An 11,942-nucleotide genomic window follows, 5' to 3' on the forward strand; every position below is an offset into this window, starting at 1 on the left:
TTCTCAGGAGCAAATGAGAAAATATAAATGTCTGTTTTTGTAGTGGAATGGCATGGGTGTGCCAACAAAACACAACGCCCGAAGGTCGCCGCTTGTTATTATATAGGGTAATAATAATGTAAGTACTCTTTTCAAACACGCCGCCAGCCAACGACGAGAAACGGAGATGCGAAACTAAACAGAACCACGATCTGAATTGTGGGACAATGGGTGTACAAGCTGAGGAAAATATGTCTACAATGGGCTCTATATGTGCGTGCACACTCTCCCAAGTTAATCCCGATGCCCCATGTTAAGTATTAATAAAAAACATTTCAAACGGAACACCGATGTCCAAGGCAGTCCCAACAATGCACAAGGAAGGGGGTCAGAGACGTACGAAAGACGGAAGAGTCCATGGTACAGAAGGGGCCAAAAAGAATAAGAATATAACCCGGCAATCAGTTCAGGAAAGTATCAATAGCCATCATCCTTATCACTGTCGGGGTCGCCCTCGAGGACACATGATGGCATAACCACACCTGGAGGTAGGATAACGGTAATGGTACCAGCCTTTTGGTCGGAGAAACACGTGACTCCGGGTTTGTTATAAGAGATCAGGACCTCACAATAATCCTCATGTAGGGTGTCTTCTGCAATGGGATGAAGAGCTCGCAGAGGGATATTGCATCGCTCGTCACCCGGACACGCAGGAGCAACATGGGACTTCCAGGTGGGTCAGATGGCGATGACAGTGGAAACAACCTCCTACTGAGCTCAAGGCTTTTCATTCGGCATAGGTAGAGGAGACGGAGGATTTAATGCGTGCGTATTAGACATAGGAGCAATCGAGGCAGGCTTGAGCATTGACTTGAGTACGGGCATCGTGAAGCCTTGCGCAACGAGGCTCCACTACGTAGTTGCCATGGCGTTGATCAGTGCGTTGACTTTCGACTTCTCGTACGCAAAGTTTGGTATGGCCTGGATACGAAGTTGAAGCACGGGATCGGCAAAGAAAGAAGAGGTGGTTTCGGAAAACAGTCACCGATAGCATAACCATCATTCGCCGAATGAAGCATGTTACGAACTTCTTCTAAGGAAGCGACGAGTGAGCAGAAGCCATCGAAGTCTTGCGAGACGTTGTAGAAGCGGGCGAGGGTACCGAGACACCAGCTGGAGGGCATGAAACGATCCTTGAAGTGCGAGGCAAACTCCTCCCATGTGGTAAGTTGTTTGAGCACATCATGATTCTAGTTCTACCAAAGTCTCGCGCCTGGTTCTTCCGGCCGGAGGTCCGCAAGCACAATAAGTGGTTGGGCAGACATCGCATATACTACCGGGTTCGAGGCAGACCACATATTTGTCTTCGCAACAGTCAAGCCAGGCTCGGTCGTACCAGAGAATGCGGGTAAGTCAAGTTTGGACATCTTTGATGGCACTGCAGAGTCCAGACGCGATGGATGGTTTTGTGTGAGAGAAATGCGAGACTTGGAACCAGACATGCTAAGTGCGGTGACACGTCGCGCTATGTTCAACAATGGCATGTCATGCTGGCGACAGATGAAGCAGGTAGTAAATTACGGATATCGGACGAATGCAAACCCGCAGGACCTTTGAGCGATGGACGAACTTAAAGTCAGTGTCACGTTAGGCTCGTTGACCAAGGTATTAGCTGACTAAGCCATTAATTAGACGGGAATATGTTAGAAGCTTATATGAGACGTCATCCTCGCGTTCACTGGAACTAATTCACAAACTCACTGGTGGATTGGTCGATTCGCTGGCCAGATTCCTGATAGATGTGGTTGAGAATATATCATAGATGGTGTGTTTTTTACACATCGTATTCTGAATTCGTGTGCTCACTGATAACCTCCCCAAAAAGTCACTGTATTCTCCATGACGTCTTCCGAGCGCTCGTGCCCGAACCTCATGAGCGTACACCGGTTACTGGAATTAATATCCTATACCTTTTATTCCCCTTTCTGCCACTAATTTACATGGGATACCTGGCGAGACGGCCAGACACGTTTACCTTGCGTCTTCTACTCCTTCCGTTGGTAGTCGCAGTTGCCGTCGGGACCTACTTTCGTTTCATGTGGATAGAGCCACATCACAATATCTACAACTGGGGCCAAGGTAAAGTAACAGCACTTCCCTCGTACTTGTAGAGCCACTCAAACCGCCACAGGCCTACTCGCAGAAGCCATTAGTGCCAAGGCAATAGATTTTGCATGGAGAAAAGAGGGTATGCTCAAGATCAACGAGGTTCAGCCAGGTGTCACGAAAAAATCCCATGCTGTCAAAGCAAATGGTGACGCGCATACAAAACCAGCCACATCAGATCCAGCCACCTCATCGCTTGCTTGGCTATATGATGCCTTGGAAGTAATTTTATCCAACAGGGGTCTTGGTTGGAAATTTGGTATGGGGATCCACGTACCTCGTGAGGAGAGATCTCTCAAACGGAATTCATTCTTGTTTGCGACGTTTATATCATTTGTCGGAAGCTACATGATCTTCGACCTCCTCGAGTCGCTAATCAAGCTAGTACCTGGCGTTGGCACTCCTCATGGCGGCACCATATTCAAGGCGGAACTACCATTCTTCTATAGATATACTCTTTCTACAGCCATCCACGTTGCAACTGGCTCTTGCATTTTGGCTGCCTTCCAACTCTTTTACGATTTCATCACGATCTTTGCAGTTTTGCTTTTAGGAAGCTCCCCTTCAGCATGGCCTCCCGTGCTAGACCATCCTTGGCAATCTGACTCGCTTCATATTTTTTGGTCCAAACGTTGGCACCAAATTCTTCGAGAGATTTTCTTTGTCTTTGGAGGATTTTTTGGCAAGTCCATCGCAGGAAAGTTCGGCTTGCTGTTTGGGACATTCATCGGGTCTGGATTATACCACGAACTCCCTGCATATGCACTCGGGAGAGGTTTTGATACCATCGTTCCGCTCTTTTTTGCACTGCAGGCTCCTCTGCTGCTTTGTGAAAAGGTCTGGTACAAATACACAGGATACCGCGTCAGTGGATTGTATGGGAGGTTGTGGGTTTACTTTTGCATCATTGTACTTGGGCAGCCCTTATGTACGTGCTTGAGTATTTTATGTGGATGCTGATCTTAATGTGCTTTTTTGCAGCGAACTCTTGGCATATGAGAGGTCTTGGTGGTGGGCTCATGCTTCCTCCTTCATTAAGCCCTGCTCGCCAATTTATTATACCATCTATTCGATATTCCCTCAATGGTACGGGCACGGATATCCTAGAATTTATAGTTGGGCCCACGTAGTCGATATTGCCTTTTGCTACCACAAGGTGTAATAGTTATTGGTCGGTCTTGAAAACGTATGCCATAATCACAACGACTCCCCAGTTATCTATCGGTTCCTCCTTTAATGCGCCTCAGAGGAAACCAATCTCTACCTGATTGATTCACCACCCGCTAAAGTATACCAACCTAGCTCCTTTCCCCAACTCTTCCACATTCTATCGATAATCCTGAGTTTTTCCGATCGACGCAATCCAGGATCTTCTAGGTCTTCGATATCTTCCAAAAATCCCTCCCGAAGTCGCGACCGTGCTGGTAGCGACGTCAAAGCGTACTCTCGGAGGTGCGCCAGAGATAAAACCAACAGTCCTGTCGTCAAAGCAGGAATGGTGTCCGAGTGCAAGTTCTCGGTATCGTGATGGTGATGCGACAATTTAGGTTGGAACAACAGAAGCCGCTCAATACGCCTAGAAATGCAGAGTAAGCGCGTATTTTCCAAGACACTAGTATGTTCAACCTCATTGCAAGCCAAACACTGGTCTTTCTAAGTTTCCCCCCATACCTGCCAGGTCTTATAGACAGTAGTCCTCCTAGGAATCCTCCTGCGACATATATGACAGCAAGGGCTGGCGCGACACCAACGAATGCAAAAGTAAGTTCTTGAGACTTCAACAGTTTATCGATGCCAGCCAGTGCTTGATCGAGATCCACCTAGGAACATTTGAATGAGTAGTAGCCTGATAGAGGCGCGCTGTGCTTACTTTGGCCTTCTGGACCTGAATGAACATTGACCTCAAAAGCGTCCCCATTATTGCAGATTTCACCGGATTTTTGATATCCTCTTCATAGATCTTCAGCACGGCAGTGAGGTCACCCTGACGTATCTGTTGTGAAAGTGCTTCAAGTTGCGTAGAATCATAACTAAGTTTTTCCCTAGCGAGAGCAAGGGTCATTCGCTCGAGTGACTTCACCGACAATCAGAGAATGACTTGTAAGTGGTAAGATTGCTCACATCGAGGTCAGCAGCAACTGCTTCTCGCCTAACAATAACACCATCTTCTCCACCAGCACGGATAGTCATAAGGACATCTTTTATAGGGTCAAACAGCCAACCCTTGAAAAAGTTTTGTACGGTGTTCACCACATCTAGCATAAGGTCGGCTAAAGTTGCTCTAGAAGCATAAATATGCTTGGCACAATAGAGCATCAGTGGGGGAAGCAGCAATAAGCGAGGCCATAACAGGGTAAGTCGGGATGGTCGTCGCAGATCGTGGGCGTCCAGGTACGCGTTATGTATGATTCCATGGTTTTGAAATGCACCGAGGAGTTGTTCGATCAGAGGGAGAGCAGATTTCTGTGATACATCGCCTGATGTGACGACAGCGAACTCGAACAGAAATGCCGTAAGGGCTTGATTGTCAATTGACGAACCAGTGGTTGAACCATTGAAGTCGGCCTCCAGACCATTTGCAAGCAAGGGTCGCAACTCCAAAAGCTTTCCAAGGACCTCCGCCCTTTCGTTCCTCACCTTCTCCAATTCCTTTCTTCTGAGCTGACACTCTTCTCGAGCAAGACGGAGAGGAAAGAGCAGGAAGGAAATTACTCTTTGTATACTGTACATGACCCCAACACGTATTTTCTCAGCCAAGGCAACGAGGGAGTCTGGTCGCGTGCTTTTCCCTGCGGTAACAGGAGAAAATGATGCCACAGCAGAGGCCTGGTTGCGCAGATAGGGAAAGAGTGCAACAGTGAAGGGGTTGAGCCGAATAGGCGCAGCATCACAGTAAAATCTTGCAACAGACGATGGGCAGAACGCCGACAGTCGAACAGACATCTTCTGTGCCTGAATCAACTGCAAAACTCTACGAAGACGACTCGGGAATGCTACATTTCCAAGCCCAAAGAAGCGAAAGACATAAGGGACATGTGCAGTTCACAGCGCACAATGAAAATAAACGCACACTGTAAGAGATACGACGCTACAGACCAGGTAGATTGTTCGATATCGGCCCACCACTCTGCGTCAAGCTGAGCCGCACTTGATTCCTTCAGGTAGAGATCCACGGCAAGCGCATACAGGTTGAAAATGGTTTTCCTGAAGACGGCATTGTAAAAGACAAGCTCCTCGCTGTTGGATTGTAGCCCTGGTTTGTCCTCCCGAACAGAGAAAGTACAGAGAAAGTCTACAGACTCCTGCACAGTAACTTCAGAGAGTGAGCCCTGTAGCATTGCATGCGTCGACTTTAGTGTACCGCCATCGCTTGTAGGCTTAGTCTGCGTAGATAGTTGCAGCCTAGTCAACGGAATCAGACGTTCAGTGTAGTGAACGACGAAGTTCGATGTCATGAAGAAGCTGGGTGACGCGTCTCGCTTCAAGACGACTGCAGTGGGAATAGTTTGGACTAATAAGCAAGTTTTGGTAGAAGAGTCACTTCAGAGTGTACTCGTCGGATCATTTAAAATGTTTGTTGCAAAGACACAACTGCAACTGGGCATTATGTTTGGCCACACGTATAGTACTGTTCAATATTCGGTACTATCCCTTCTGGTACCGCACTGGCAGCCCACAGAAGTCGGCACTTTCACAAAATTCGTATTTCTGGCTACTAAGTAGTAAGTAAGTTAAAACACAGAACTCTTAATAGTGATCAGTGCACGGCCCGGCTGCTAGCCGTGGGCCGGCCCAAGCCGAGCCTGGGCCTCGTACACCGGTTCATTACGTGACTTGAGGCCAGAATACTGTAGAGTTATGATACAATAGCCCTCCGGACACACCTGGACCCGTTATTTCGTGTATCTTGCACCACAAACAGCAGATTCTTGACCTGAACTTCCATTGATATGTATTGACTACAACTGCGAGAAACATGGTGAAAACCTCCGATGCCCCATGGATCGAGATGAGGAAATAAAAACATCAAATCAGGCGTACAGCGTCCGGCAACCGCTCATGGCCATGATATTGAAAGTTGACTAACGAGTTGAGAGGCTGGCATGGTTGTCTGCATAGCAAGTATGCACAACAAGAAGGACAAAGCAAAAGAGGTGCCAATGGCAGGGCTGATGGAGATTGGAGATTTGGTATGCAGCGTAGTATTTCTGACAATCACAATGTGTCAGTGATAAAGCCATATGGTTCTGCCGCCTTACAAATCTGTATATCTGACTCGATCACTCTCAGGATGATATACAGGGGGATACTCCCGCATGGTATGGTTCGCAGCCAAAGGAGGACAGCCGCTCAAGAGCACAAGAAGTGTTAGTCAAACCTTAGAATTCTAATCAATAAACTGGATTGTTGTTGCATGGGATGACAGGCAAAGTAGCAATTGCAATCACAATGGTATCACTAAAGCATACTCTGTGTGCATAAATAAATAAAATACTGGACAATTCATGAGACAACTTGAGTCAGAGAAGGCGTAGAGAAACTCACAATAACCAGTTAACCATCCTCCCAAGACACCTGTCCAGAAGCCCACCTATCACCCCACATTAATCGTTTGTGATAGATTTTCCTAAGCTCTCTAAATTCTCTAATGAACTCATCCACATCTGAGGCATCGTTAACCAAGGAGGGTGAAGGAGATGATTGCACAAATGATGACGCAAGAGCCTCAGAGGCATCATCTTGCGCGGTGGTAGCATGACGAAGACGAAGTAAAAGAAACTGAGGGTCAAGTCGCTGAAAGAACATCAGATGCTAGCTCGTATGCCACATTCAGCGACGTACTTGATAAACTTCTCGTTGTTCGCGCTCGAGATCCTTCCAGCGAGACTCCATAGACTTGGCGTTATCGAAGGCTTCTTTCGTTTCAGTTCGCAACTCATACAGACGGTCCTGCAGTGATAGGTTTGTTTCTAAAGTGAGATGAGTCTGGCGTGCTGTATACCAACGAATACTCAAGTTACTTACGAGCGATGGCTTCATTTGCCATACCTAGCTCTGTCTGAGCTTGATATAATTCCTTGACTTGACGCAAGGAATGGAATATGCTCTGGAAGTAAGCAGGATCATTGAGGATGTCTTCAAAATCTTCACGTCTGCACAACATCTAAATGAGCTAGAAATGCGGGCTCGTGTATGATACACACGTAAGGTAGGCTAGCTCGGGAAATTCATTCATCAAAGGTGTCGCAGCCATAAATGACGCGGGATAGTAGTTCAAGTTCAAGTTGACATCTAAAGGAAGTCAAGGACCAGTGCCGGTGAGAGTTCGACGTTCGACGTTCAGGAGGCAGTGTGCCTTTTTTTTCCTTTTACAGTTTCCATGATGTCCATCGTCCTCCCTGGTGAGCAAGTCCCAGCCCAGCACGTCAACCTCAAGCTTGGTCCTGGCCTTCTTCAACTATCGAGCGAGACACAGCAACAAGCAAAATCAGCTCCTGTTATTGCTACTCGCTCAGGCGTCCTTAACCACTCAGCCAACAAGAGCAAATGGTGGGTAGAAGGCAATTCAAGAAGAGTACGGCACTCTACCCCTTGGTGTGCAAGCTAGCCATCTAATACTCATTTCCAGTATGTTCCGGCGCCCCAGGAAAGTGTGATCGGCGTGATCACTGGACGAAGTGGTGAGGGTTGGCGCGTCGACATTGGATCTGCGCATCCTGCCTCCCTGGATGGCTTGGCGTTTGAAGGGGCAACCAAAAGAAATAAGCCGAGTCTAAAGGTACTTTAACGTTCCTTTCCAGTGCCAATGTATAGCTTCTTGATGAATCAATCAGGTCGGTTCACTCCTTTATGCTCGCGTTTCATTGGCCCATAAAGATATGGAGCCTGAACTCGAATGTTTCGACGCCCAAACTCACAAGGCTGATGGGTTTGGTGAGCTAAAAGATGGCTTTGTGCTTCAGTGCAGTTTGCAAATGAGCCGACTGTATGCTAGATTCTTGCTGTTGTGTCTCCTTGTTCATTATATCTTTCATCCAGATTACTTGACCCTAAGCATTTTCTCCTGCCACTACTTGGATCGCGTTTTCCTCTGGAAGCGGCAGTGGGAATGAATGGAAAGGTATGGGTCAGTACGAAGGAGACAAAACATACGATTACCGTCGTGCGGTGTATTGAGGCAGTTGATCCAGACGGCGGCGGGATGGATGAAACTAATGTGAAGAAGTTCCTTAGCAAATTGGATATATAATCGCTGTACATTTTCTCAGTTTTGAGAGATACCTGTGGCGCGCACAGGTAACGACACTTAAAGAACTAAAAAGACAACGATGATGCATACATATACCACAGTTTCTCTCAACTCAATCATCATCTGCTATCCTCGCGCGTTTCATTGGACGCCTTCCTGTACCGATGCTTTGCGAGTCTTCGTCGCTGACAGTACCCGCACTTCGTCGCATAGCGCGTTTGCGTCGCTGATATTCTCTGTCACGGTGCTTTTTCTGCTGCGCAGCAGTTAACTCTTGCGTGCGTGGAGCCGGAGGTACGACAACAGTAGTCAGCCCTGGTGTTGTTTGAAGCCTCATATCGTCAGGTGCAGGTGTCGAATCTTCACCTTCTCCGAGAAGATCCAAGGACTGAGGAAGAAAAGGGGAATACTCCAATGAGATATTTATCCATATCTTGAATTCCTTGGACACACCTTCTGCCATGTTCCACTACTTGTTGAAAACCACCGGTCACCATCCCCAATATCGTGCTTTCTACGCGCCGCAGCACCTTGAGTGGGCTTAAGATATCCGTCGAATCCATGGATGATATTACCCGTAGTGGAGGTTTCAGCGAGATAAGACGTTTCTAGTGTATGTATTAGGACTTCTGTTTGTGCCTGTATATTGCATAGAGCAGTTTGAACAATTCAAGTTAACAAAGAGGGTCGACGTACAAGTTGTCTGTCCGCGGCCCTTTTCTTCTGAATCATCTTCACAAGTTCATCTTTCACCTTTTCATATCGTGCCCTCTCCTCCGCGGTAGGAGGGTCTTTGCTTGCCATAGCAAGGTTCCAATGAACTTAGAGATCAAGTGCCATCCACACAGTCAATAGCCCTCGAGTAAGTAGTTTGACAGTGTGGCTCAGAGTGTTACAGAATCCTCATTTGGCAATTGCAAAGGCTTTAGAATTTAACAAGGACAAATATTAGACACTGACTCATGGCAATGAGGATGCGCTCAACGCACAGGTGTATGATTTATTGTATCGACTGACCTCCCTCGCATTGATAGGGTACAACCGCAGAGTTTGTGGATAACTTGACTGACTTGCTGAATGCGTACCAGACTATGACATTCGATGGGAGAATTAAACTTGGTCAAACTATTATTTGTCGAGTTCAGCGCTCAGCAACTGTTTATCGATATCGATATCGATATATATATATATGGGCTTGCTCGAACAAACTCAATTGATTGATTGCTACCTAGTTTCTGACCACAGCATGTACTACAGTACAGGTAATCTCTCACTGCGTTAGCGTGTGCTCCGATTTCCCTTTTTGGGAGGAGTTACGCGTCGGCGACGAGTATCTCAGTTCAGCACTGTATCATCGATTTGTACCACCCGCTTCTCAATTCACATGTCCTCAGCTCCCTCCTCTGAACCTCCATCAGACCCTCCTGCAGGTGACAACGTGCAGAAGCCAGATGCACCACAGCAACCAGAAGCTTCACCTTCTCCAGGGCAGGATGGCGTTGAAATGGACATAACGCCAGATCAACCCGCAGAAGAGACTTGGGATGACATTCCAGAGGAGATAAAGGCTTTGACAACAGAGGAGATTTTGACAAGAATACGGCTAATTGATAATGACATCAAGGTGCGTCGTTTGCATCTTGCAATACGATTACCAGTGTTTAATTCAAGAGTGCTTTGTCCTAATGATGCAGGTCATGAAGTCGGACACCCTACGATTACAACATGAGCAAAACGTAATGAAGGAGAAGATACGTGATAACGGGGAGAAAATTAAGCAAAATAAAGTCTTGCCGTATCTTGTTGGAAATGTAGTAGAGGTGCGCACAACCAGGTTATATTGTCATATCCCGTCGTTCATCTGCCATAGATCTTGGACGTTGATCCTGAATCAGAGGAGGACGGGGCAAACCGCGACTTGGACTCAATGCGCAAGGGCAAATGTGCTGTTGTGAAGACATCCACTCGACAAACTGTTTTCCTCCCTCTTATAGGTCTTGTACCTGCCGACCAGTTGAGACCTTCCGACCTTGTCGGTGTTAACAAAGACTCCTATCTGATCCTCGACAAGCTTCCGACTGAATATGATTCACGCGTCAAGGCAATGGAGGTTGATGAACGTCCAACAGAAACCTACACTGATATTGGTGGCTTGGAGAAGCAAATTGAAGAGTTGGTCGAAGCCATCGTTTTGCCGATGGAGCAGGCAGACAAGTTCAAGACCTTGGGAATAAAACCACCGAAAGGTTGTTTGATGTACGGGCCACCAGGTACGTGTGCATCTGATTTACACGCGTGCCATCGCTTACATCTTCGATAGGCACTGGGAAAACTCTTCTTGCCCGTGCATGTGCAGCGCAAACAAAGGCTTGCTATCTCAAGCTTGCCGGTCCTTCACTTGTCCAGATGTTCATCGGTGATGGCGCTAAGCTTGTTCGCGACGCGTTTGAACTTGCCAAAGAGAAAGCACCTGCAATTATCTTCATTGATGAATTGGACGCTATTGGAACAAAACGTTTCGACTCAGAAAAGAGTGGTGATCGTGAAGTGCAGCGAACGATGTTAGAATTGTTGAACCAGCTTGATGGTTTCTCGAGCGACCAGCGAATCAAGGTGATACTATTCACTATCGGCTTGCTTGAGCTGTCTTTACTCAGTTCATCTTGCACAGGTCATCGCAGCGACAAATCGGATTGACATCCTTGACCCCGCCCTTCTCCGTTCAGGTCGTTTGGATCGTAAAATTGAGTTTCCACTACCAAACGAGACAGCTCGCGCCCGTATCCTAGAAATTCACTCACGGAAGATGACTGTCAGCCCAGACGTGAACTTTGAAGAGTTAGCGCGTAGCACAGACGAGTTTAATGGTGCTCAGTTGAAGGCGACTTGTGTGGAGGCTGGTATGATCGCCCTGCGCGAGGGTGCTACCAAGCTTGGGCACGAACATTTCCTAAGTGGGATCGCTGAGGGTGAGTAGCTTACTTCCGACGACTATATCGTATAACTTTCTAACTGTGTCGTGCAGTACAAAGCAAGAAGAAGAACAATTTGATGTACTTCGCATAGGTCGCCTTATCGATTCATTCTGTTGTGATAGATTCGATTATCGCATTCAGATTTTCACCCATGTCACTATCATTATTTCCATTGCCAGCTTTGTGCCATACTGAGGGGGTGCGAGTGCACCTCCTGTAATACTGTTGCTCTCGTCAGTTACTTGACTGGGTGGCTGCTAACATGATGTTACTTGTTCCTGGACTCCTTGAGCTCGATGTCGTGTCACGCAGAAATCCTTTCTTGGTTTCCCATAAATAATCATCTAAGATCGTGCGATCGTGCAGCTCTACCAAAAATCCTTAACGCTGCCAACCCAACCCCCGTCTAAACTTATGATGGTACACTTTATGGACACCTTTGCAGGAGCCTGACTACTAGCAACATGACTGGGCGCAAGGGGCTGTTACGGGCCTTGCACCTGGTGGGAAGAGTGATCACTCGATCAAACAGGTTCTCTGATATTTTCAATACCGCCTTGGTCACGGTAAGT

The 11,942-nt window shown here is 47.1% G+C and overlaps 6 protein-coding genes across 6 annotated transcripts; 3 read left to right on the forward strand and 3 right to left on the reverse strand.

Moving 5' to 3' along the window:
• Positions 1–1,706: 1,706 nt before the first annotated feature.
• On the forward strand, positions 1,707–3,334 carry F5147DRAFT_616063 (uncharacterized protein). Its single transcript, XM_041432533.1, has 4 exons — positions 1,707–1,804; positions 1,865–2,118; positions 2,171–3,073; positions 3,127–3,334. Exons 1-4 carry the CDS (start codon positions 1,779–1,781, stop codon positions 3,273–3,275), a joined length of 1,332 nt encoding a protein of 443 aa, XP_041290070.1. The 5' UTR covers positions 1,707–1,778; the 3' UTR covers positions 3,276–3,334.
• On the reverse strand, positions 3,335–5,733 carry F5147DRAFT_707606 (NCA2-domain-containing protein). The gene is made up of 5 exons (XM_041438072.1): positions 5,216–5,733; positions 4,267–5,138; positions 4,016–4,219; positions 3,772–3,965; positions 3,335–3,721 (listed from the first exon to the last, which is right to left on the reverse strand). The coding sequence occupies exons 1-5, from the start codon at positions 5,598–5,600 to the stop codon at positions 3,406–3,408; spliced, it is 1,971 nt and encodes a 656-aa protein (XP_041290071.1). The 5' UTR covers positions 5,601–5,733; the 3' UTR covers positions 3,335–3,405.
• Positions 5,734–6,511: 778 nt separating this feature from the next.
• F5147DRAFT_707607 (uncharacterized protein) lies at positions 6,512–7,488 on the reverse strand. Its single transcript, XM_041438073.1, has 5 exons — positions 7,350–7,488; positions 7,171–7,298; positions 6,988–7,115; positions 6,691–6,939; positions 6,512–6,639 (listed from the first exon to the last, which is right to left on the reverse strand). Exons 1-4 carry the CDS (start codon positions 7,397–7,399, stop codon positions 6,700–6,702), a joined length of 546 nt encoding a protein of 181 aa, XP_041290072.1. The 5' UTR covers positions 7,400–7,488; the 3' UTR covers positions 6,512–6,639; positions 6,691–6,699.
• Positions 7,489–7,528: 40 nt separating this feature from the next.
• Positions 7,529–8,395, forward strand: F5147DRAFT_581051 (exosome complex exonuclease RRP40; the record flags this gene model as incomplete). The annotated part of the gene is made up of 4 exons (XM_041431587.1): positions 7,529–7,720; positions 7,775–7,924; positions 7,980–8,131; positions 8,185–8,395. 4 exons carry the CDS (start codon positions 7,529–7,531, stop codon positions 8,393–8,395), a joined length of 705 nt encoding a protein of 234 aa, XP_041290073.1.
• A 112-nt stretch (positions 8,396–8,507) lies between these two features.
• On the reverse strand, positions 8,508–9,199 carry F5147DRAFT_746845 (histone acetyltransferase subunit NuA4-domain-containing protein; the record flags this gene model as incomplete). The annotated part of the gene is made up of 3 exons (XM_041439889.1): positions 8,508–8,783; positions 8,849–9,034; positions 9,092–9,199. 3 exons carry the CDS (start codon positions 9,197–9,199, stop codon positions 8,508–8,510), a joined length of 570 nt encoding a protein of 189 aa, XP_041290074.1.
• A 433-nt stretch (positions 9,200–9,632) lies between these two features.
• On the forward strand, positions 9,633–11,707 carry F5147DRAFT_707612 (26S proteasome subunit P45). Its single transcript, XM_041438074.1, has 6 exons — positions 9,633–10,019; positions 10,090–10,215; positions 10,266–10,665; positions 10,716–11,008; positions 11,067–11,364; positions 11,421–11,707. Exons 1-6 carry the CDS (start codon positions 9,780–9,782, stop codon positions 11,459–11,461), a joined length of 1,398 nt encoding a protein of 465 aa, XP_041290075.1. The 5' UTR covers positions 9,633–9,779; the 3' UTR covers positions 11,462–11,707.
• Positions 11,708–11,942: the final 235 nt, after the last annotated feature.

The sequence above is a fragment of the Suillus discolor genome (assembly GCF_016758755.1).
Source record: "Suillus discolor strain FC423 chromosome Unknown F5147scaffold_48, whole genome shotgun sequence".
Lineage (NCBI taxonomy): Eukaryota > Fungi > Basidiomycota > Agaricomycetes > Boletales > Suillaceae > Suillus > Suillus discolor.